The sequence below is a fragment of the Chiloscyllium plagiosum genome, unplaced genomic scaffold (genome assembly GCF_037043375.1).
Source record: "Chiloscyllium plagiosum isolate Xiang-an unplaced genomic scaffold, Cpla_swu_hap1 HiC_scaffold_4, whole genome shotgun sequence".
Classification (NCBI taxonomy): domain Eukaryota; kingdom Metazoa; phylum Chordata; class Chondrichthyes; order Orectolobiformes; family Hemiscylliidae; genus Chiloscyllium; species Chiloscyllium plagiosum.
In genome coordinates, this window is record NW_028270142.1 from 98,761,954 (window position 1) to 98,787,940 (window position 25,987).

The 25,987-nt window shown below is 39.7% G+C and overlaps 1 protein-coding gene across 2 annotated transcripts in view; it reads left to right on the forward strand.

Annotated features, from left to right (window-relative positions):
• The first annotated feature begins 309 nt into the window (after window positions 1-309).
• Window positions 310-25,987, forward strand: part of LOC122549015 (copine-3-like) — a 68,027-nt gene continuing 42,349 nt past the window's right edge. Inside the window, exons 1-3 of one of the 2 annotated variants that reach the window (XM_043688137.2) lie at window positions 310-529; window positions 13,203-13,363; window positions 20,337-20,516. In XM_043688137.2, the coding sequence (XP_043544072.1) occupies window positions 13,235-13,363; window positions 20,337-20,516 (309 nt within the window). In that variant the 5' untranslated portion in view covers window positions 310-529; window positions 13,203-13,234. Of the gene's footprint in view, window positions 530-682; window positions 826-13,202; window positions 13,364-20,336; window positions 20,517-25,987 lie in introns of those variants that run through there. The other variant, XM_043688136.2, reaches the window with a different exon arrangement.

Here is a 25,987-nt window from a genome sequence, read left to right on the forward strand (position 1 = left end):
GCTACTCCTTCATCAGGTGGTTCTCAAGGAGCAGCGCTCCGAAAGCTAGTGCTTCCAAATAACACCGTTGGGACTATAACTCGGTGTAGTGGGATTTTTAACTTTGTCCACCCCAATCCAACACCGACACCTCCGAATCATAACCGAATTGAATCTGTGAACTCTGCAAACTACGTTCTCGGAGGGGTGGGGTCAATTGTATCAGACGCTTAGTTCTCATGTACAGGCGTAAACTCATTTCTGTATCAGAGGTATCTGTTAGGGTGTATACCCGTCTAAAAATGAACACAGCGCCATGTTTAAATATCCTATCTATCCACTAGTTAATGTCATCCTTCGAAATCAACGCCGCCTCTCGAGTTGGACAGTTTTGTTTTGCCACACACCAGTTGAGATAAGTTTCAATTCTATCAGATTTTGGTTTTGGTCAAAGAATGATGTTGGAAAGAGTCAGTCCTGGGATAGAAACCGCCCCGAAGGCGTCCGGAGGGAGCAACAGAAATAAACTTCTGCATAATTAATCTGAAATGTTAGTAGTATTAAACTTTTTTAAAAAAAAATTGAATGACATTTTTCGTAAATGAGCCTTGTTCTGGGTGTGATGACTATCTGATCCATAAATGTGAGGGCCTTGATTATAGCGGCTCCCTGTTGGATTCGCACATTTTTCTCTTCCTCTCCTTCTATCTCAGTGTGTGCAGTGGGAAGGGAGGTGGCTCCGCGCTGCTAACTCCTGCCACAGGAAGTACAGCACTGGGCGAAGCGGTAGTGACAGCAGTCCAGACCATTCGCAATCCTGTTCAGATTTTAAAACTTGTCACCCGAGTAAGTGCAAATTCCTCTTGTCTTAGTTCGGGAAATGAGACTTTAACGCTGTTGCTTATTTCACGGTTTGTAAAGAATTCGCAATATCTTACTGAAAGCAGCGAGCGTCCTGACCCTTGCAGTGCTCGGGGTGGAGTTAATGTCGAAATACGGTCAGAAATCCACTGCTTCATGGGGTGGGAAAAAAGCGTAAGATTTTCATCGATTTCACAATTAGTGACATTATTTAACGGTTAAGGTTGTATTTTAAACAAAAAATTATAGTGAGAAATGGCCATTGCGTCAGTAGTAAACGATTGAGCCGTGGCTCAGCAAACTGTGGGACTGTTGTTGGAGGCTGGGCGTTATTTAATAATGTTGTGAAGCTACAGGAGAATTTTAACATTAGCTTCTTTTCAAGAATACTGAGGTGTTGTACAAACACAAATTGGTTGCTGAACAAATTGAGAGTTGCTGGTAACTTCTGTATATAGTGGCGCATTGTATTCCCTCTGTATTTGGACCAGAAAGCAAGCACATTTTAAGTCCAGCAGCCCATTTGCATCGACGAACTGTGCTGGGATGCTTGAGTTAGCAAATATTTTTCATTCATTCTCGGATGTGGAGGTAACTAACAAGCTCCTCCCCCATTGCCTAGTGACAGTGGTGGGGCGTCTGCTGGGAGCACTGAAATTTTATGGAATTCACGCCCTTTCACAATTTGTAACAGTTTCTGCGAATCGCAGCAATACAAGGACTGAACATTTACTTTGAAATTGTGGTTATATGAAGTTTGTTCTATGTTTATATCGGAAACGCTTGAGTGTCTCTATAGCATCTGGAGAAAGTTCAGTCCTGATCATGACTAGGTGTTTGAGTTTCTCATTCAGAGGGGTTTATTGGTAGCATATTCGGCATTTGGAATTAATATCTATATATCTGCTACTCAGAGGGAAAGATATTTCACTTGGAAACTTGCAGGAACCATGATTAGTTTTATGTGAAGGGTAATGCTGCACTCTCAGTACGTGTCCTGACAGTAGCACTGACCAACCCATCCCCCCAGCGCTTTCCAATTCCCACATTTTTAAACATATACTAAGTTTATACCTTTCTCCTATCTCCCCTCGTACCCCTCCTGAGCTCACCTTGTCCAGGTTCTCTTAATCATATTCCCATTGAAATGCTAATCATTCAACCACACCCTTCCAATTTCCCTTTAAACATCTCTCTCTCTGCAGGTGTTGACTTGTTGTCCTTTTAAGTCTGCTCCTCACCGAAAGGCTTTTGCCTGAAACATCGATTTTGCTGCTCCTCGGATACTGCCTGAACTGCTGTGCTCTTCCAGCACCACTAATCCAAAATCTGGTTTCCAGCATCTGCAGTCATTTGTTTTACCTGGCCTCACCTTCTTTTGATCTCCAAGGCCCAAGAATGTGTTCTCTTTCTCCTGAACTCGTTCCCATTTTTCAGGAATGGCTCATGCCAACATGATAAATGGCACCCTGTGTGGTGGTAACAAAGTTGCATTCCCCTCTTCTCCTCCAACACCTGTCCACTGTTATCCAGCAGGGCCATACTGCTCTCACTCTGTGTTATCTATGTAACTGTAATGTGACGAATGCTCATAATATATTATCATTTGAGAACTATGGTTCTAAAGTGGATGAATGAATAAATATAGGCTTTCAGTCCGGTAAAGGTCAGAAAATCATTTTCCAGTGTGAGTTTTAAAAAAAAAGCAGTTTCAGGAAAGAATATGGTTTTAGGTGAATGAACAGCTAGTCACCTAGGGAGATAAGTGCTAGGGTATTTGCTGACTTGGGTTTACAGTCCAGAGAGAGGAAATAAAAAAAGGCCCAGAAGTGGGATAAATCAGACAGAAGAGGGAACTGTTGTTAGCAGTCCAGCTAATTGGGTCTGATTGGAAATGTCCTGATCTGTTTGGAAGAAAGCCAGAAACAGAAGGCTATGGAGATTGGACAGGATGACTTCCTGCAAAGCTGTTGCCAACATGAGATTAAGGAATTCCTGTTTATGAGCTGAGTCAGCTCTTTTTTTTTTAATTATCTCAGAGCAAGATTGTTAACTGAAGTGGCATCAACTGAATGTAGAGATTGGATGAAAAGAAACTGATTACAGCTGTGTGAGCTGAGCAATGCCCTCTTGGCATGGAGACAGGGTTAACCCTTACTGAGGGTTATGTCTGTAAGGTTGTCGAATAGTTAGAGTTGAATCTTATCTTGATGTATTTTAAATTTAAAATGGTCCTTGTATTGTGTAATATTCATATTTATTCTTTTATCAAAAATGTTTAACAAAATAATGTAAATGTACATTGACAGACTCTTATTCAGTGACTGACCTCCACAATGATAAAAAAAAGTCAACATTGTGACAAAAACTGAAATTGCTAGAAAGGTTCACAGGTCTGGCAGCATCTGAGAAATCAGAGTTAAAGTTTCTGGTTCAATCACCCTTCCTCAGACTATGATTTCCAGCATTTGCAGTTCTTCAGGTAAAACATGTGGTCATTAAGCAAGGTCTCCTCCTCGGATTGACTTGTCTCATGATATCAGCTGGATTCAAAGCAGCAGTAGCCAGGGAATTTTTTTGCAGAATTGTTACACAGAGAAAGGCCATTCGGCCCACTGTCCTAATTCCTTATCCCAATCTCCTGCCTTTTACCCATATCCACAAACACTATTTCTATCTAAAGAACCATCCAATGCCGTCTTGAATGCTTCAATTTAACTTGCCTCTGCACGATTCCAGGCAGTGCATTCTCTATCTGAACTAGTTATATAGCCGGAAACAGAATCTTCAGCCCAACTGGTCCATATTGACTAGGTTTCCTAAACTGTATGAATTAGTCCTATTTGCATGCATTTGGCCCATACTCCTCGAAACCTTTCCTATCCATGTACTGTCCAAACATCTTTTAAATGTTGTAATTGTACTTCTGGTAGCAGCTTCCATAAACCCATCACCTGTGTGGAAAAGTTGTCCCTCAGATCCTTTTTTAAATCTTTCCCCATCACCTTAAACTTATGTCTTCTAGTTTTGGACTCCCCTACTCTGGGGAAAAGACCTTAGCTATTCATGTTATCTATGGCTCTGATGATTTTATAAACAGTTATATGACCACCTCTCAGCCTCCTAGCCTTCCAGCCTCTCCTTATAACGCAACTCTCCAGTGTTGGTGACATCCTAGTAAAACCTTTTTGCAGCCTTTCTAGTTTAATAATGTCCTTCCTGTAGTAGACCAACTGGAATTGCACTCAGTACTCCAAATGTGGCCTTACCAATGTCTTGTACAGCCATAACATAACTTCCCAACTCCTGCACTCACTGCTCTGATTGATGAAGGCGAGTGTACTAAACAGCTTCTCCACCATCCTGTCTACCTGCATTGCCACTTTCAATGACTTTTGTATTTGCACACCTAGTTGTCGGACAGATAGATAGACCATTCCTCAGGGCCCTATCATTAACTGTGTAAGTCCTGCCCTGTGTTTATCTTACTAAAATGCCAACACCTCATATTTATCTAAATTAAACTCCATCTGCCATTCCTTGGTCCACACGATCATGACGCTATTGTACTCTTAGATAACCTCCTCCTACCACCTACTTTGGTGTCATCTGCAAACTTACTAACCGTGTCTCCTATATTCTCATCCAAATCATTTATGTAAATAAAGCACACCCCTGGTCACAGGCGTCCAGTTTGAACAACAACCCTCAATCCTCTATCTCCTACTGTCAAGCTCACTAATTAGTCTACCATGTGAACCTTTTTGAAAGCTTTGCTAAAGTCTATGTAGACAACGTCTACTGCTCTGTCTTCATCTATCTTCTTGGTCATCTCTTTGAAAATCTCAATCAAATTTGTGCGTGGGAAATAGTATCTCACAAAGCTATGCTGACTATCCCTAATCTAAATGCACATAGATACTGTCTCTCAATCCCTTCAACAACTTAGCCACCATTGATATCAGGCTCACTGTTCTGTAGCTCCCTGGCTTTTCCTTGCAGCCTTTCTTAAATATTGGCATCACATTAGTCACTCTCCAATCTTCCGGCACCCCACCCATGGCTATTGATAGTACAAATATCACTGCTAGGGGCCTCACAATTTCTTCCCTAGTTTCCCACAAAGTCCTGGGATGCACTTGATCATGTCCCAGGGATTTATCTACTTATGTATTTTAAGACCTTCAGCACACCCTCTTCTGCAATGTGAACTCTTTTCAAGACATCCCTATTTATTTCCCCAAGTTCCCTAGCTTCCATATCTATCTTCACAGTAAATACTGCTATGAAATACTCATTTAGGATCTCCCTCTTCTCCTGTGGTTCCACACATGGATGGTCTTGTTGATCTTCAAGGGGCCTATTTTCTCCATAGTTATTCTTTTGCCCTTAATATACTTGTAGAATCTGTTTGGATTCTCCTTAATTTTATCTGCCAAAATGAACTCATGCCCCCTTTTTGTCTTCTGATTTTCCTCTTATGTATACTCCTACACCTCCTCTATTCCTCAAGAGAATCACTTAATCCTAGCTGTCTATATCCAACATGGCTTCCTTTTACTTGACCAGAGCGTCAGGATTTTCTCTAGTCATCCAGTGTTACCTACTCTGGCCAACCTTGCCCTTCCCACCAACAGGAACATGCTGTCCCTGAACTCTTGTTATCTTGCTTTTGAAATCCTCCTTCATTCCAGATGTCCCTTTATTGGGTACATCATCCCCCAAACAACTTTTGAAAGTTCCTGTCCAAGACCATCAAAATTGGCATGCCCAATTTAAACTTTAACTTTTGGACCAGGCCTATCCTTTCTATAGCTATTTTAAAACTAATAGAATTGTGGTCACTGATCTCAAAGTGCTCCCCCACTGAGTGCTCAGTCATTGCTTTGTCTTATTTCCCAAGAGGTCATCGGGTTTTGCCCCTTGTCTCATAGACAAGCAGGAGGCTGGAAGAATACAGCAAGCCAGGCAGCATCAGGAGGTGGAGAAGTCAACGTTTTGGCTGTAACCCTCCTGAAGAAGAAATGCGTGTCTATGCCTTTGAAAAAGGGTACCAGCTCTTCAAGTGCCTTAGCAGTCTACTCCGATGTACTGATACAAAGTGGCTTTTTTTTATACAAAAGTTTACAAAACATTGCATGTTCTTAATTAGACAGATAACCATGAAAGTCAATAATTCATAAGGAAGAAAAGTTAATTGACAGGTCTGTGTACGCTTGACTAATCACTCTTACAGGCCCAAAGCCATTCATTAGGTGGGAAAAACATAACCAGTTGAGTTAGGTGCCTGCTAGCGAGATAAACTCCTATCATAAGAGGTACCAGTCTGAGCTAATTGAAGAGTTCATAAGGTAACCTTGCACAGCTCATGTCAGATACAATTGTTTTACAAAATGGCTTCTTAGCAAGGAGAGCAAACTTTTGACCATAAAATGGCTTCCTGACACATTGTGCCAGAATCTCTTCAATGTTAGGCTTAGAATAATTTCTAAGCTAGGAGCAGACTCCTGCTTTTTAAGCACTGAATCATTCTGTACCTGAGGCTGAGATGTTACCGTAAGATTGCATTTAAACTGATTTATTAGTCTTCGAATTAAACATGCTTTCTTTTCACTTTTTTGTGATTCAAATTCAAATAAGACATAAGATCTGATTACTTAAAATTGACAGTGGGGCAGTCTGTAAGATCTGCCAAGTAGTCTGCAAGAATAGCAAGTAAGTTAATGCTTCATCAGTATTATCTTTTACAGAATTTGTATTTAATAACCAGTAATGGCTACTCAATATCATTATAAAATCCCAAAATGGAATTAAATTCAGTCCATAGCAGGTAAGCGCTAAGAGTTGATTTTCTACTGGCTTCAGCCTCAGCACTAAAATGCTCCCGCGCGCTCTCACGCAAGTCAGGGTCTTGTAACAGCAAAGATGTTTTTCTCTCTGTGTCTGCCCCGCTTGCAGGGGGTAATAAGAATCCATTATAATTGACAGGATCTGACTGTCAATTACAAGGCTTTTGATAGTACTGAGTTTTGTTTCAGGGTCAGAATCAAACACTGTCATTAATTTCACAAGGGAAGAGCCATGAATATTATTATTTGGCGTCCTGTTCGCACAGATTCACCGATGCTGAGGCAAATGTCCTTAATTGCCTTAGAGCATCTTGTTAATACTTGGTGAACACAGATGTCCCTATCTTCTGCATTCCTTGAGTTCCCCCCTTTTTCTGAGCCTTCCTGCCTGTCTATTTTGTAGTGTGCAGCAAATGTGTTCTATAATTCAGCATTACATTTTACACTAAATGTCTGTTGCTCTCGATGTGCTCTTTTTTCTATGTTGGGGAGACAGGATGCCAACTTGCGGCACGTTTCAAAGAACTTTTCTGGGATACACGCACTAAACAACTCCACTGCTCTGTGGCCAAACTCTTCAATTCCCCCTCCACTCTACCAAAGTTCTCAGCTGCCTCCACCGCCAAATTCTAGCCACCCGATGCCTGGAGGAAGAACACCTCCTCCTCCACCTTGGGACCCTCCAACTACACAAGATCAATGTCGATTTCACCAGTTTCCTCATCTCTTCCCCTACCTTATCCCAGATCCAAGTCTCCAACTTGGCACCACCCTCCCTGTCCATCTTCCTTCCCACCTATCCGCTCCACCCTCTGCTCTGACGTATCATCATCACCATCCACCTATCACATTCCTAGCTACCTTCCCCCCCCCACCTAGCCCCATCCCATCCCTATCCCATTCCATTTATCTGTCAGATTCCCCCCCCCCCCCCCCCCAAACCCCCCCCCAACCCCCCCCATCCCCCATTCCTGATAAAGAGCTTATGCTGAAAACATCGACTCTCCTGCTCTTCGGATGCTGCCTGACCAGCTGTGCTTTTCCACCACCACACGTTTTGACTCTGATCTCTAGCATCTGCAGTCCTCACTTTTTCCCACACATTCACCTGCCGTATCCTCCAATTCCTAATCTCACTAGCATGTGGTGGCTGAAGTAATACAGAGGTGACTACCTTGAAATGCTGCTTTTTAACCTTCTGCCTATCTCCTTATATTAACTCTGCAGGACCTCCTCCTTTTTTTCTATCTATGTCATTGGCACCAATGTGTACAATGACCTTCAGCTGCTCACACTCCCCTTTGAGAATTTGCTTGAACTGTCCTGGGATATCCTTGACCTAGCACCAAGGAGGAGAAATACCATCCTCACTTGCGGCTGCAGAAATGCCTGTCAATGCCTCTGACAAGAGAGTGACCTTATCCACATATCTACTCGAAAGTTTTTCTCATATCACCTCAGGAGAACAACAAACAAGAACATCTTTTGGGATGTCCTCAAAGCATCCAATGTGCTCTAATTCATTAGAGTTCCTGATTTCTAATGGCTAAAATGAAGCTTTATTTAGGATGGTACTAAACAAAGAGAGAATGTTTGCAAGGCAAATCTTTAGGTGTTGAAGAGAGTGCACAAGACTCCAAGCATCTGTCTGTCTGACCCTCTAAACAGCACCTGGCCTTTAAATGGCAGTGTCTGGAGAACATGCATTGGACCTTCAGCCATTTCTGAACCCAATGAATTGATTGGAGGCAAGTGATCATCAACTACATCCCCTGGACAAAGCTGTGCTGACCCAGTCCTATTTTACAATGGAGTTCCAATACTCTATAATCTCACCCTTCATAATGGACTCCAAAATCTTAGTAATGACCAAGGACAGGCTAACCAGACTATAGTTTCATGTGTTCTTCCTTTCTCCATTCTTAAACAAGGGTGCTACATTAGCCGTTTTCCAGACCTGAGACCCTCCCTGACTCCAGCGGTTTCTGATAGATCACCACCAATGCCTCTACAATCTCCTCAACTATCTCCTTCAGAGCTCTGGGACTTGTTGTCCATCTGGTCCATGGGCTTTATCCACCTTCAGATCTTTTAGCTTCCCCAACACCACCTCCTTAGTGATGACTGCTACACTCACTCCTGCCCAGACACTCTCTTGAAGTTCTGATATGTGCTGGTGTTTTTCACAGTGAAAACCTATTCAGTTCCTCTGCCATTTCTTTGTTCCCTATTAATACTACTTCAGCCTTATTTTCCAGTGGTCCAATGTCTACTCCTGCCTCTCTCTTGCCATTTACCTATCTAAAATACTCACTTATATTACGAGCTAGCATACTATAATATTTCAATCCCCCCCGTCCTTTGCTGCTTTTTAAAGGGCTTCCCAATCCTGTTGCTTCCCATAAATCTTCACCATGTTGTATGCTTTTGCTTTTATGCTGTCCCAGACTTCCCTTGCTCCAAAAATCCATCTTGTAGAAATCCCACAAATTCCTTTTGTTGAAATCCGCTACCAGACTGATTTTCCCAGTCCACCTGCATATTGAAGTTCCTCAAGGTTATTGTAATCATGCCTTTCTTAATGCCTTTTCTATATCCTGGTTTACTTTCTTCCCCATATCCTGACTACTGCTACTGAATGTGTACTCCCATCAGTACACAACTCCCTTCAGGGCCTTTTTTGCCTTTGGCATTTTATATCATTTAACATGCTGTTTTGTGGTAAGCAAGGAATAGATGTATACAAAAATCAATTCCTCTATATTTGATGGTCTAAAGTGTAGCAATCCTCTGACTTGAAGCTTTTTAGCCAGAATGTGTGAAGGAGGGTTTCTTAGATTCATAACTGTAGTAAACAGTGATATGTGGTCTGCATTTGTATCAGTTAAATTTCCAGTCATTACAGTGTTAGAGGATTTCTGATAACTTATATACACATCCTCCGATGAGCACAATTACACTTGTAGTGTAATGTCTGAGGGACACCTGCACCAACCAACCCAACTGCCCCGTGGCTGAACACTTTAACTCCCGCTCCCACTCCACCAAGGACGTGCAGGTCCTTGGCCGCCTCGATCGCCAGACCATGGCAACACAACGCCTGGAGGAAGAGCGCCTCATCTTCCGCCTAGGAACCCTCCAACCACAAGGGATGAATACAGATTTCTCCAGTTTCCTCATTTCCCCTCCCCCCACCTTATCTCAGTCCCAACCCTCAGACTCAGCACCACCTTCTTGACCTGCAATCTTCTTCCCGACCTCTCCACCCCACCCCCTCTCCGGCCTATCACCCTCACCTTAACCTCCTTCCACCTATCGCATTCCCAACGCTCCTCCTCCAAGTCCGTCCTCCCTACCTTTTATCTTAGCCTGCTTGGCACACCTTCCTCATTCCTGAAGAAGGGCTTATGTCCGAAACGTCGATTCTCCTGCTCCTTGGATGCTGCCTGACCTGCTGTGCTTTCCAGCAACACATTTTTCAGCTAATGTCTGAGGATCTGGAACATTCTTCAGTGTAGGGCTCTGTTATAAATTGAGGAAAATAAAATTAATGCTCAATCTAACCTCTATGTATGTAACAAGATATTGATTCTGTCAGCAGCCAGCTAAGCAGAATGCAAATACAATTGACAGAAAATGATTACGCTTTTGTTGGCACTCTATCTGCTGATGCAATGGCATTTGATGAAACTACAATCGATTGCAGGCATTCTGTAACTTAAAAAAATTTTGAATGCAATCACATTTTCAAATCCTGTAAACTGATGTTTGTATGTAACTCCAGACTCAATGACCAAATCAGTTACCATTTCTATAGTTTCTATACCAATATCTGCTACAAAGGGTTTTGCGACTCTTGTCTGAAACCACCCACCAAAATATGGAAGTTATATGGCGTTAGAGTAATCAGATTTGCCATTAAAGCTATATTTATAAATAATTATCTGTTTAGAATCTTGAGGTAGACTTATTTTAGTCATAGCACATTGTATTGTGCAAACTACTGGCAAAATATCATTACCCTATTCTGTCTCACATCAAGTTGTGGATAGTAAACAATGGATGTTGTATAAATTCATTCATTGTTTTAATATTCCTGGCATTACTGTCAGTATTTTCTCTTGGGATATGACCAGGCTGCATTCATTTGTCTGAAAAGGGTTTGAGTGAAGTAGATTCAATGCTCTAAAAGCAAAGAGCATGAAGAGTCAACATTGAAATATATGTACAATACTGCTGAGGAAACATAAAAGTATATTTCACAGCGGCGAGAAAACAGGCAGCTTGTCTCAATCTGATTAACAAGATAGTAGTCTTATGTTGTCAAAATATGAATTATACAGGGTTATGTAAACAGTGTGTACTTAAAGTGCGCCGTCTCATGTTAGTGGTGCCAAAATTACATTTCATCTAACTTCAAAAATAACTTGGTTTCTTTCACCCAGTTGTTTTTATTTGTCCTTGCACACTGTCAACTTATGTTCAGGTTGTTCTTATCAAATCATTGAGAGTTTTCTTAATTCCAAATCTGTGCTCATCATTTCCAAATTTTGTGTTTGAACCTACTCAGTTGTGTTTCCAAACCAGAAATAGACCCTGTAGGACGTTATCATCGTCTGCTGTAGCCCTATATACTTAAGATCTCTGTATTATTTTAATTCTGCCTTCTTTTTGTATCCTTCAGTTCCTTTGCCACGTATTTGGTAGCAAAGCATTAGTTCTGCAAAATGTGGAATTCCTTCCTTAACATTCTTTGCATCTGTCTGTTATTCCGCCCCAGTGATTGGGTATCCTTGACTTTCTCTGTTATCAAGTTTTGATTATCGGTTCTTTTATCTCCTTCTGTAGCTCAGTGTTGCAATTTATCTGATAACACACTTATGAAGTGCATTGAAATGTTTTAAAACATTTAAACAGACTACAACCACAATGCAAGTTGCCTTTTCAGAGAACATGCCCTCTGCCTGTGTTGTTTCAAAATTCCTTTACAGGATGTGGGTGTCACTGGCAAGGCCAGCATTTGTTACCTGTCCCTAGTTGACCCAGAGAATGTGATGGTGATTTGTCTCTCTTTTGTCCTTTATGTATCTCAAGAAACTCTTAGTCTTCCTTCATATAACTGGTTAGCCAATATTATCTTCACATTTAATTTTCTTCCTCCTTATTTTTTTTTTTGCCCTCTATTGGTGTTTGTAAGCTTCCCAATCCTCCGGTTTCCCACTATCTTTTGCTTTTATGCTATCCCTGACTTCCCTAGTCAGTCATGTTTCCTCATCCTCCTTGTACCATGCTTCCCTTTCCTCAGGATGAATCTCTGCTGTGTCTCCTGAATTACTCCCAGAAACTCCTGCCATTACTGTCCCACTGTCTTGCCTGCTAGGTCCCTCTCCCAGTCAGTTCTGCCCAGCTCCTTCCTCATGCCTCTACAGTTGCTTTAATTCTGCTGTAATACCGTTAGCTCTGATTCTATCTTCTCTCTCAAATTGCTGATTAAATTTGATCAGGTTATGATCACTGCTTCCTAAGAGTTCCTTCACCTTAAGCTCCTACAGTCTTCAAATTGGTTTAGTGTTTGTGTGCCATGCATTCGGCAATAACACTCTCTCTGATATATAACTAAATTTATGGCCTTACATAGATTTTCTAAAAGACCACAAAGGGATAAGGGTGGTGTTGCTTTTAGTTTGGTCTGTCCCAATCAATAGGTAATGATTAATATTTGCCTACCCTTTTAGCACTTGACTAGAATTCCCAGTACTTAAACTGTCCCCCTTATTTTATGGATGCTTGGAATTGTAGTGTGACATGTAATACATATTTCAGAAAGTAACATGGTTAGATTGCAACAACAATTTGATTTCATATTGGTGTATTGGCCAAGAGAGCCAAATGGATAACTTTTCTCATCCAACATTTGTTGCAATTTCAAACTAAATTGGACAACAGTTTTTTCAGTGGCTTATTTTAATGAATAAAACCATTATTTATCTTAAACACGGATTAAAAATCATTAGAATTTTGCTTTAAACTTTTTAATTTCTCTTATTTTTCCTATCTACCAGAATTATTTTGTTGACTGCTAAACTATACATTAAGAGCTTTGGCTTATCTTAAATAATGGATGTTACAGTATCAGTATGCCTTGCCTTCATGTTGTACCTAATTAAATACAAGCTCTGTAAGTAATGCTTAGCTGTGTGTTGAGTTACACATCATGCTATCCTGTAGCACAAGAGAGGTGCACCAAAGACTAATACATAGACTTGTAGAATTACAGCTTATTCCTAATTCATACAAGTGGATTTCAACTTTGGCTGAGTGACCAGGAAGGTGTCAAGTGAAGGCTAAGTGACTCTTACACATGTGTAAAATTGGGAGCAGTTGAGAAGCTTGTATTCCTGTCTTAGTAATATGTGAAATGGTTAGGGAACTGTTAAAGCAAATAGTGTTTTGCATAAATATTTAATTCTTGCTTTAAAAGTTGACAATTTGCTCAATTTAATTGATCTACAGATACTCTCATCAGCATTTTTGCAAGTTTACAAATGGCACAGTGTGTGACTAAAGTTGAGTTGAATGTCTCCTGCGAGAATCTATTAGATAAAGATGTTGGTTCCAAGTCTGATCCATTGTGTGTGTTATTCGTAAGTACTGGTGAGAATCAATGGGCTGAGGTAAGCATGTTTCCTCAATGTATTTTTCTTCAAGCTTGTCATGAAAGTATTTATTTTCAATAGTAATCTAGTTCAAGATATTGTAATCTAATTTCATCAACACTGTTAGCTTCTGGATTTTGTTCTCTTTTCCAAAATCATTTTCCATTTTCTACATCTGTATGTGGGAAGGTTTTTGACGTTTGCCTTTTATTGTAAATGGAAGTAATGATGAGAATTATTGCTATGTACGCTGTTTCCATTGACTCTCAAAAGTGCTGAAGCAAGTTTGTCCAAAAGGAATGACAGTCTTTTAACATTGTTCTTCACCTCTTTCTTCTCCTGGTTCAGTTTCTTGTCATAGTCACCTCAAACTGTTGATTCCCAATTGTAGAAACTTGCAGCATGGATAGAGGCTGTAAAGTCTCTCTTGCCTGTGTTACCTTCTTGAAATGTTAAAATCCCTATGGGGGAACTGTAAATTAAGCTGTAAATTTGCTAACCTCCCCCAAATTAAGACTTTTTTTTAACCAACAAAGTTTCACTTTTTGTAACTTTTAACATGGATTAAATATCAATGATAATTCAAATAAAAAGATAAATAATACTTGGAATAGTCAATACAAAAAAGATACATTTTACACATATGCATAAATGCATTATTCTCTATGCATGTAGCACTATACTACATGCTGTTCTTTACTCCCATAGAGTAGGTCAGGAGTCCAATCTAACATAAGCTTTTACTGGAATAATTGTCATCAACAAACCCTTTTTTTGTCACCTTCTCAGGTCACAAACAGCCTAATTGCGTAGCTTTCTAGAGTTCCTTCGTAATCAGGAGAAAGTAAGGATTGCAGATGCCGGAGATTAGTCAAAAAGTGTGGTGCTGGAAAAGAACAGCCAGTAGGCAGCATCTGAGGAGCAGGAGAGTCGATGTTTCGAGCATAAGCTCTTCATCAGGAGATGGAGCTTAGGCTGTGCTTTTTCCAGCACCACGCTTTTTGACAATTCCTTTATAATCAATCAAGTGAACATACCCAGTTCATGATCACATCCTCTGATGCAAACTGAGCTCTTTTTGGACGCCTCAGCTATTTGCATTGCCTTTTGTTTTAAAAGAAAAGACAATTTCAGTTTCTTTTAGATTGCTTGTAATTTCCTTTTTTGAGTTCGGTTCAGCGGCAAGAAGTAAAATAGAAAACAGAGCATATAGAGAGCTTTGCTATTTTCACCTCACAAATTCTGCATGTTCCATTCTGTCTTTGCTTTTTGTGTATGACCTGTTATCTGATCAGCTTGTAATTTTAGTCGTCATTTGTCTTGCAATTCTCTTTGCCTTTGCAAGTTACTTTATTTGTTAACTTCCTTCTTGTTGATATTGCTTCCAGCAAATGCACATCCTCAGGACCAGCATTTCATAGCCAAGAAAATTACAATTGACTCCTTTAAAACAGCTGAAAACTCCAGTCCTTTTACACCTTTTCATAAAAACAATTAGATTCCACAGGCAATTTAGATAAATTCCAAATATTCCTTAGTTTCTTTTTCCTTTTTGGATCAGAACAGTTGTGCTGAAATTCACATTCCTCTCTTTTGCCTGTAAACCATCAAATCCCTTGCCCTTGAATGCTTTTCTAAACGGTCCTTCCTTAAAAAGTATTTTAAGGAGTTACTTTCCAACACCTTTTTTTACTGGAACATTTCTGGTCTTGACAGTTCTGAATAAGCACCATTTAAATCTTCCTTTTGAGATCTCTGTAATTTGAGTTTTGAATTTGAGAGCTCTAATTTTTGACCCACTCATCAGAGGTAGCCTTTTTAATATCAAAATTTCTCCTCCTCTTAAGAACCTCATCAGTCACCTCTTAATTTGCCTTGCTACAGGGGTTATTATACACTAATTTTTGCAACTAAAGTACCTCGTACCCACGAATATCCTGACAAATGCCCTTTGTACCCTTTTATCATAATTTTACATCTTCTCTGAAGTGCAGTGCCCAGAAATGTTTACAGCTGAGGTCATACTTGTGATCTATAAAGTTCTAGCATGACGTCTGTACTTTTGTTTCCTACTTTTACGTTGAGTGCCAAGTAATCCAATTTTGTATTTAAATCCCCTGGTCGATTTGCCTTGCATCTGTAAGGATTTGTGTATATAATTGGAAGGGGTCTGTAAACATGAACTTTTCAAAATTATTAAAAGACACATGCTTGGTGATTGTTTAAAACTTTTGCTGTCCTTTATCTTGCCACTGCAGCCATTCTGTAAATCTAAAACATCAATGTATTAGTGCACTTAAAATTTGGATGGGAACAAGGCATCAGAACCAAGTTGGATCATGTTCTCACATTGCATTTCAGGGAGTTATTGGTTGGAGTTTACAGCCAGGTCTTTCAATTATTCTTGACCTTCAAGGGAAGAATGGGTATGCTTTGAAAAGTAGTGTCCCAGAATAGAATGACAGTGTCCAATGCCTTTTTTTAAATGCTTTAAGCTGATAGAGCTATAGTCAAGACTGGCTTGCCTTCGATTAACAAGCTCTTGAGCTCCTCGAGGATCTTGTTAACAGGTCATGAAATGCAAGAATGCAATAATCAAATTGCCAAACTGAAGCAGTCTGGTGATCGTTAGTGCATAGCTCTCAGGTTCAGACAAAAGTTAGTTTTATTTATGCTGAAAGATCTTGTGACAGATCAAAAGGATTGTCTTTCCTTTGTACCTTTGTCTATTTTTGTGTGTTGAGGTTGCTGATATTCTGATGTACTGCTTCCTCTCCACTAAGGCAGCAGCAAGCACATCATATCTGCTGTCTGTTTTTTCTCTTATACTCTGAAGGCAGCTCCTGTCTCCAGACAATGCTTGGTGGTGCTAATTGTGCATCAAGCTCCGAGGATCAAAGAGTCCCTACAGTGCAGGTAGATGTCATGGGTGGCACAGTGGTTAGCACTGCTGCCTCACAGCGCCAGAGACCCGGGTTCAATTCCCGCCTCAGGCGACTGACTGTGTGGAGTTTGCACATTCTCCCCGTGTCTGCGTGGGTTTCCCCCGGGTGGTCTGGTTTCCTCCCACAATCCAAAGATGTGCAGGTCAGGTGAATTGGCCATGCTAAATTGCCCGTAGTGTTAGGTAAGGGGTAAATGTAGGGGTATGGGTGGGTTGCGCTTCGGCGGGTCGGTGTGGACTTGTTGGGCCGAAGGGCCTATTTCCACACTGTAATGTAATCTAATCTATTCTAATCTAATGTCTACATCAAGTCTACATCAAGTCTACACTGACCCTCTGAAGGGTATCCCACCCTATCCCCATAATCGCCCACTTACCTTGTCTAGTCCACCTAGCCAGCACATCCCTGGACCAATTAGAGCATGACCAGTACACCTAACTTGTACATCTTTGGACCAAATGTGGAAAAAACCTGCACTCAGTGGAAACCAATGCAGATACGGGGAGAAGGTGGCCCAATCAAATCATTTGTGTGTACAGATCCTATCACATGAATATTTTGGGAGCAGGTCCTGGAAGGTACATAGGATGGAAGGGGTCAGAAACAGGCCAGTTATCGTGACTAGATCATGCAAATGTTTATGCTTCAGTTCATTTTAGTAAATGCAAAAACAAATTGTTTGTTGTCAGGCTTCTGTGGAGTAGATCCATTTTTTTATATTGGGACAAGATTAAATTGAATCTCATCAATGGATCTCTGCAAAGAACTGAATCTATAGGATATCAAGTTGTTGACCTAATGTTCTTCAGTTATCTTTCTATTTTAATACTCTGGATAATTCAGTTCTGTTTGGCTTGTCAGAGCCAGTCTTGGCAAGAAGGCCAAATGTGCATATTGTAGCCGGTGTCTTGAGATATTCCTTTTGACTAAGCTTAATGACCTCTCTTCTCTAATTGCACCTTTTGTGGGTAGATGTCTGGTTTTGCTTTATAATGCTCCTGTAAAGAGCCTTGGGCATTTTATGAAAAAAATGCTTTACAGATACAATTTGTTGCAGTTTTAAGAGGACCTGCTGATAGAGTTAAACCTTTTTAAAACCTTTTTTCTACACTGTAAATTCTGTGTAATTGATTCATATTAAAGTCTGGATGTCGAGACTTGCTGAGTGGTTTTGATTCTTTTAATGCCAGCCAGAAACCTAGTCAGCTTCAACTACTGTAAGCACATGCTTAAATTTCAAAAGCTATGATGACAAGTAGAAATCTCTTTCATGGAGTAAGTGATTTGGACCTCGCATATGCTTTGTGTATGTGCTGGAGGCAGATTCAATTGAGGAATTAATGAGCGAAATACATTGTTATCCGAAAGAAAGTGCAGACCTACAGGGAGAAGGCAGTGAGTGGCTATAGGTTCTTCCAAGTATGGACAAATGTGGTTGAATGGCCTTCTATACTGTCACCAGGCCAGTTTTCTATGATTTCAGAGTTTTGAACTTAGGTAGGTAAGGTGCGATTACCAAGTATTGCGATTCAAGAGGCGCAGATATTTCGGAGGATTATGGAGCCAGTGGCAATTAGAGTTGTGGAAAAGGAAGGCTGTCAAGGGATTTGTAGAAGAGAGAATTTTAAAATCAGCGTATTAATTGATCAGGAGTCAATGTAGCTCAGCAACAACTGTATGTGATGGGGTAATAGGATTTGGAATAAGTTAAGGACAGTTTGATTGACTTCTATAGGAGAGTAAAAGGTAAGAGAGCAGCAAGAAATGCATTGAAATAAGTTAAAAATCACACAACACCAGGTTATAATCCAACAGGTTTAATTGGAAGCACACTAGCTTTCGGAGTGCCGCTCCTTCATCAGGTGATTGTGGAGGGCACAATTGTAAGGCACAGAATTTATAGCAAAAATTTACAGTGTGATGTAACTAAAATTATTCAGTTGAAACTGAAAATACCTTGAAAGACTGTTGAGTCTTTCATCTGTTTGAATACCATGATAGTTTCACTTCTTTCATGTGTAAATCACAAAACCGTAAAAGTTGCATTCCCAGGTTAGCTATAACAATTGGTGTTAGCTAGAAAATATGTTGAAGGTGTTAGCCCCCTGTGTTCTCTGTCTATGCCATGATGTTTAGATTGATTCTATTAGAGATCATGTTACAGTGTTGAATCTAATGATTTATATAGTTTATGAATTTAATTTCTAAAAGATTAATGGAAAGAATTGGCATTTGAGAGTCTGGTAAACAAATGTGAAGTAATTGCAGTTCATAGGATAGCCCATGGTTATGTGAAAAGGTCAGAGTTGTAATTGGGAAAACACTGAGCAGTGGATTGATCCTTTTGAGGCTTGGTGGTGAGTCAATGACTATGGAAATCATTATAAGGGGTTGAAAATATTCACATAGATTGCTTTCAAAATTTTCTTCGATGAGTACACAATGGAAGGTCTTTGAAGTATTGAAAAACTGTTTTGAATTTCTGGGACATCCCAGCTGTGATGCATTACTGAGAGGATGGATTTTAGTGGACATGCCGTTTTGTATTAGAGTTATCCATCTGTTTTCTCACCAGAAGAAGCATGTTAATTAAATGTCTGAAGCAGCGGAAGAAAAAGTTTTAAAGTTTTGTGCATGGAAGCAGTTGAGGCTAGTAGCAAAGGCCTACTGGAAACCAGGCTGTTATCTGATTCTGGAGTAAGTGAGCCAGGAAGTATTGAGAGGAGGGTCTTCTAGCCAAATGTTAGCAGACAGATGCCAAAAATCTTGCACCTTGGACAATAGCAACATGGAGGTGAATTCCTAAGAGCTAGAGCACATCTTCCTTTGCCTGTAAGAGAAGTGAAGAAACTCTCAAGGCGACATGGTAGCTCAATGGTTAGCACTGTTGCCTCTCAGCGCCAGAGACCCGCGTTTGATTCCAACTTCAGGCAACTATGTGTGGAGTTTGCACGTTCTCCCTGTGTCTGTGTGGGTTTTCTGCGGGTGCTCTAGTTTCCTCCCACAATCCAAAGATGTGCAGGTCAAGTGAATTGGCCATGCTAAATTGCCCATTGTGTTCGGTGCATTAGTCAGGGGTAAACATAGGGGAATGGGTCTGGGTGACTTACTCTTCGGAGAGCCGGTATGGACTTGTTGAGCCAAAGAGCCTATTTCCATACTGTAGGTAATCTAATTTGATTTAATTGATAGGATTTGTTGTCACGTGTACCTAAGTACAGTGAAAAACTTTGTGCGCAGTACAGGCAGATCATAGTAAGCAAGGACATACCGATCATAGGGTGAAGAAAAAACTTGAACAGAGTAGGGCATACAAGTTATACTACACAGGACGTATGTGAGGCAAAATCAACATTATTTGACATTAGAAAGTCCATTCATCGGTCATCCAACCAAGCGCACTCTGGTAGAATTCAAAAGTGAATGGGATGTTATCTGTTAAGAATTTTGGATTTGAAGAATAAGAGAAAGGGGATCTCAGTGACAAACAGGTCCAACATTGTAACCCTTAACCATGGATTGAGAAGGAAATAAGAGAAATGATCACGAAGGAGGGTGAATTAGACAATTTTGCGTGGAAAGAGACATAGAGAGGAAAATATTTATTGCACTGATGAAGTAAGAAGTAATAACATTAAATATGAAACTTGGAAGTTCTAAAATTTTCAAATGCATCCCCCCACCTCCCATATTAGAATGAGTCTTGGTTGTTTAAAATATTCCCTTTCCAGGCCAGGATGATGGATTGACACTCCCTTAGCAATTTTTAATACTGTTCTGTGGCAAATGGGTGTATGACCTGCATCAATTAACAGGATTTGAAGATTCATAACTAAGTTTTTAACCCTGAACTAGGGTTCTGACATATGCATTAACAATAATATACATCATGAAAACCAATTTTTCCAGTGAGGTGTGGCCTATTTGCCTTAGCAACCCTGTTGTTAATTACTTTGTATAATTTGCAACTATCTCGTATCTGCATATATTTGTTTTATTGTTTTTGATTTAATTTTGTTTGTTAACTTGAAATTATTATTTTACAGATTGATCGGACAGAGAGAGTTAAAAACTGCCTTGCCCCAAAATTCTCAAAGAGATTCCTAGTGGATTACTATTTTGAGCAGGTTCAGAAATTGAAGTTTGGAATTTATGATATTGACAACAAAACAATTGACTTGAAGGATGATGACTTCCTGGGACATTTTGAATGCACCCTGGGACAGGTGAACAAAATGTTTTTGTTGTAGTTACTTTTTCTCAAATATTTTGGGAACTTCATTAGTCTGGGTCATTCAGTGATTAGAAATTGTTGATATTCACAAATTTTTATTTTCGAAGTAAATTCTCAATTTACCTTTTGATGTAACCAGACTTTTACCCATTTTTGCCCTAAGTTAAACAAATATGAATAAAATGAAAATGCAGCATTGGTTGAACATCATTTACCTATTTACATGTCAAAACCCAAGAAAGAAATGATCACATACCATGTTATACTTTCCTAACTCTGCACATACAAGGGCCAATTATTGAAGTAATAGTTACAAACACTATGATAACTTGTTTCATGCCGTATTGAGCATGCAGTATATATAACATATATATTCAGTATTATTATCATGGTCTCAGATCTTTTTAATTGTACAAGCATAATGTAATTTAGGATTCTAGTTGAATTACACAGTCATTTTTCAACTGGGCTGTGATGAACTGTACCTCTCAAGACTAGTTATCCAAAATCTATTGTTGCACAAGCTGTTTGTAATTTGGCTGAAACTTTATTGCTGGAACAGCACAGCAGGTCAGGCAGCATCTAGGGAACAGAAGATTCGACGTTTCGGGCACATGCCCTTCAGGATGTAATTTGGCCACTTATTAAGAAATCTCTCAATCAAATACTGAAACAATTCTTTAAACTTTTATTGCAAGCAGCAACAAAAATAAGATCCTTCAAGTAAGCATGTTAAGCCTCACAACTCAACTTGGCTATTGCCCGGTTTACTAGCTATGATTCCAACCAGCAGCGCCTGTTTCTGGATGTCCAAGGTTCAATCGGTGTGTTTGTTGTTCTTAAGTTCTGCTACCAAAGAATCCTGAAGTTTAAATCTTTTCGGATTTTCTGTCTAGAAAATTTTCTGTTGTGACATTACTGATGATTCTTTAAGTTGATTCATCTGCAATGTTGATTGTGTTTCTGGGGTCATCAAGTCTGTAGCTTGTTTTTTTTTTAGTTCACCTAATTTTTCTAATTCATTTGTTCAGAGATGTTGTTACACACTTAAGGAGCATGTGGGACTTGAACTTAGGCCTCCTGGCCCAGAGCAGGGACATTACCTTTACACAACAATTTCCTTGTTTCTTGCTGCATTCAGTATTAACTGTCTTTTTTCTCTCCCATGAAACAGCTTATTTATGTTGCTTCAACTCCTTTTTTCCAGTGATGGTTAGTTAGCATGTTGCTTTTAATTCACTTGTAATAGTTGCTCTTTGTTCCTTTCATGTCAGGAAATGGTTTATGCCAGAAAGAGATATTGCTGATTCTTTTGATCCCTGAACAGTCAAAGTTTTGAAGTTTACAGTGTCATAGGTCTATATCCTACCATGATAGCTGGAGAAATGTAAATTCAAGTTGTAATTTAAGTGTGGAAGTGAAATCTATTCTCAGTAATAGAAGCAGAAGTAGGCATTCACCCTTTGAACCTGCTCCTTCAATATAATCGTGGCTGATGATCCCAAATCCTGTTCTTGCTTTCTCTCTTTACCCTGTTTCTGGCCGTAAGAGACCCACATTGTCTTAACCAATCTTTTTCTCTTCACACACCTACAGAACCTTTTTCTAGTTTGTGTTCCATGCAAGTTTACTGGTTTTTCCACTCTTGATAAAATCCTTTTGCCTCCTTTCTTGAAATACAAACTGCTCCCATACTTGGGGTCTGCTACTTTTTTTTATGGTCAAGTTGTATGCCCTCTCTTGGAACTACTAATCTCTCTAATTTCCCTTGCTCACCGTGGTCAGGCTACCTGACCTGTTTCATTTTTGTGCCAAACAAATATGAACAATTATTGAAGTTCATCCCTGCACTCTTTGAAATGTTTGCCACTGCCTATCCACCACACATTCCTTTTAAGAAATATTCCCCAATTTATTATGACGAGTTCACACCTCTTACCATCATAGTTTACTTGATTGTAAAATTTCTGACCCTAAATAAAGCATGTCACTCTTCATTCTATTATATATTGTAGCACTATTCCCCAAGGGGCATCACACCATTAGATTGCCAATTATGTCTTTCTCATTACATAATACCCAATCTAAAATGGCCTCTTCTCTTGTTGGTTCCTTGGCGTATTGATCTAGAAAACTACCTCATTCTGGAATTCTCCTATTGCAGCGTTGCCACTGAAGTGCCAATCTATATGCATATTAAGCTGATCCACAATTACAGCTTTACCTTTATTACTTGCATTTCTGTTTTCTTGTTTAATATCTTCCCAACATTACTGCTGAAGTTTAAGGGTCTATATACGACTTCCACTATTATTTTCTGCCCCTTTGTGTTTCTAAGCCCTACTTACTTTGGGATTCTACTTCACCTGAGCTAATATCCTTCCTCACTATTACACTGAAGACTGCTTTAAGCTATCCCACCACCTTTTCCTTTTTGTCTGTCCTTTCTTTAAAACTCAATACCCCTGGATTTTCAGTTTATATCCCTGGTTACTCAGCAGCCACAACTCTGTAATCCCAAACCATATCATACCTGTTTATATCTATTTGCGCAACTACAGTTATTCCTCCATAATACGGGGGTTCTGTTCTTGTGAACCCCTGTGCATAAAGAAATTCGTGACTGTGGAGCTGGTTGACAAAGTTTAAAAATAATGCTTATGCAAGTTTTTCTTGCACTATTGTTGAATTTTGTTTAATACTTTTTGGCGCGGATAGGTGAATTCACAGATCATGATCTTGCAGATTTAGTGCTAATGCTCCAACACATTTAAGTCACAAGACCTTAAAACTTGTCGTCTTAACATTTTGAGTCCTGTTCACAAATTTTGCGCTGTGACCCTGTTTGGTCCTTGCTCATAAATTTATCTGCCTATCTCTTTGATTTTCTCTTGTCTTTTTATTTTCTCCCTTGTTTCCATTACTTCTGCCTCCCTGTACAGGACCCATCTCCCTGTCATTTTAGTTGAAGACATCCCAACCTCCCAACTGCACTCGCAAATATTCCTCCAGGATATCTGTTGTGGTCCTAACCAGGTGCAACCTGTCCGGCTTGCACGAGTCAAAAAGCCATCATCAATCATTGTCCAACCTCCTCTTTTTCACTCATGCCCTTTTAGGGAAGTAAATCTGTCAAATTTGCCCAATCTGGCTTGTGTGAGACTCTAGATCACAGCAATGTGGTTGTGATTGCAATGCTCACATGACCTCTGGAATGATGTACCAAGCCACTCCGTTTTTGTATTTACGGATCAGCAACAAATTTTAACCTTACTGGTGATATACACGCACACCACACACAGTCATAGAGATGTAATGTATGCATCACCCTCTGTGTGAAAAAGTTGCCCCTTGGGTCCCTTTTTTAAATCTTTCCCATCTCAAGAAAGGAAAAAAAAACCTCTGGCTCTATGTTTCTGATTGATTGGGTAATATGTCACTGTATTCAATGAACTAGGCCTCATATTCACCCAGCTGTTTTGCTGTCTGTATAATCCTGTGTGAACTGATTTGGGTGAGTTGCTGTTTTAATCCAAGTTTTGATACTTTTCTATCTTGAAAGCAACTTGACTCTCTGGCAGTGTCAAAAAAGTATTTGATCAATTTGATCTCTTTTTAAGATTAGACTACTTGCTTTGCATTATCAATCATCTCGATCATAAAACTTTAATATGTCTGCTGTGACATAGTTCAAAGCTGATTTGGTTTAAAGCCAAGAATGCTTTTCAATCCATGTCCGATTCTATTCTTAGTAATTCTCAATTATTTTGAAATTTAAATGTATGAAAATAAATATTAAATTGTTTTCTTTGCTATTTTATTTCAAATCTACCTGTTTTTTTCAATATTTGTTTGTAAAATGTAAGTTTTATGTTTATTAGCATCCCAGATTTAAATTTAAAATATTAACAACCCAAGGAATTCGCAATTAATTGTCCTGAAATTGAACTGTGTATCTTAGGTATAGAAATATAGAAAAACACAACTTAGAGGAAGGCTATTGAGCTTGTCCTGTCCATGCTGGCCAAACAACTATCCAAGTATCCAGTCATCTGAATACCGTACTTGATGAAGTTTTCTATTTGGGTTGTGAGTTCTGGATGTGGGTGGAAGTATTTCTCCTTTAACTCTCCTAATTACCCTGGTTATTGACCTCCCTACTATAGGAAATATGTGCTTCCTAACCACTGTATCCAGGGCCCTGAATTTATACATCACCACCATCACCTCATCTTACCACAGCCTGTTCTGTTACAAAGAAAATAACCAGAGCCTATTCAATCATTCCTCTGCTAAAACTTTATTTAAGGTACATCTTCAAATTTCTTCTGTACCGTCTGTCTGGTATGGTCATGTCCTTGCTCTATTGCAGTGATCAGTACTCAAGCTGATACAGTTCTAGTAGGATCTCCCTGCTTTTGTATTCCCCATTGTGGCTAAGAAAGAATAATAATGGGTTGCAACCCACTCGGCAAGTTGTGATGATATTTGAATTCCACAATTCCTGGGGTTGTCATAAAAGTTAAAAGACTTAATCCAAAGTATTCAAAATTCTCCATGAGTTGGACTCATGATAAAAAAAGCCTGGCTTAGGTTTCTGTATGTAACATGAGCTGCTATTTATCAGTTCTCATCAAATATTCTAAACAAAATATGCAAGTTGCTGCATTTTGGAAAGGAAAATCAGGGCAAGACTTATGCACTTAATAGGGGAGTATAGCTGAACAAAGATCTTGGTGTGCAGGTTCATAGTTCTTTGAAAATGGAGTCGCAAGTAGAAGGTGGCATTTGGTATGCTTTCCTTTATAGGACAGAGCACTGAGTATAGGAGTTAGGAGGTCATGTTGCGGTTGTCCAGGACATGTTAGGCCACTTTTGGATTATTGCGTGCAATTCTGGTCTCCTTCCTATTAGAAGGATGTTGTGAAACTTGAAAGGGTTCAGAAAGGATTTACAAGGATGTTACCAGGGTTTGAGGATTTAAGCTATAGAGAGAGCTGAATAGGCTGGGGTTGTTTTCCCTGGAGTGTCGGAAGCTGAAGGGTGACCTTATAGAGGTTTATAAAATCATGAAGGGCATAGATAGGATAAATAGACCAAGTCTTTTCCCTGGAATAGGGGAGTCCAGAATTAGGGGAAAGATTTAAAAGGGACCTAATGGGTAACTTTTTCATGCAGAGGGTGGTGCGTGTATGGTATGAACTGTTAGAGGAAGTGATAGAGGCTGGTACCATTGCAACATTTAAAAGGCATCTGGATGGGTATATGAATAGGAAGGGTTTGGAAGGATATGGACCAAGTGCTGGCAAATTGGACTAGATTATTTTAGGATATCTGGTCGGCATGGACGAGTTGGACCGAAGGGTCTGTTTCCTTGCTGATGACTCTGAAAATATGAATTATCAACATAGAAGTCTGCAAGTTTAAGCTCTATTCCTTTCCTAAACCCCAGCGAAGTCTTAC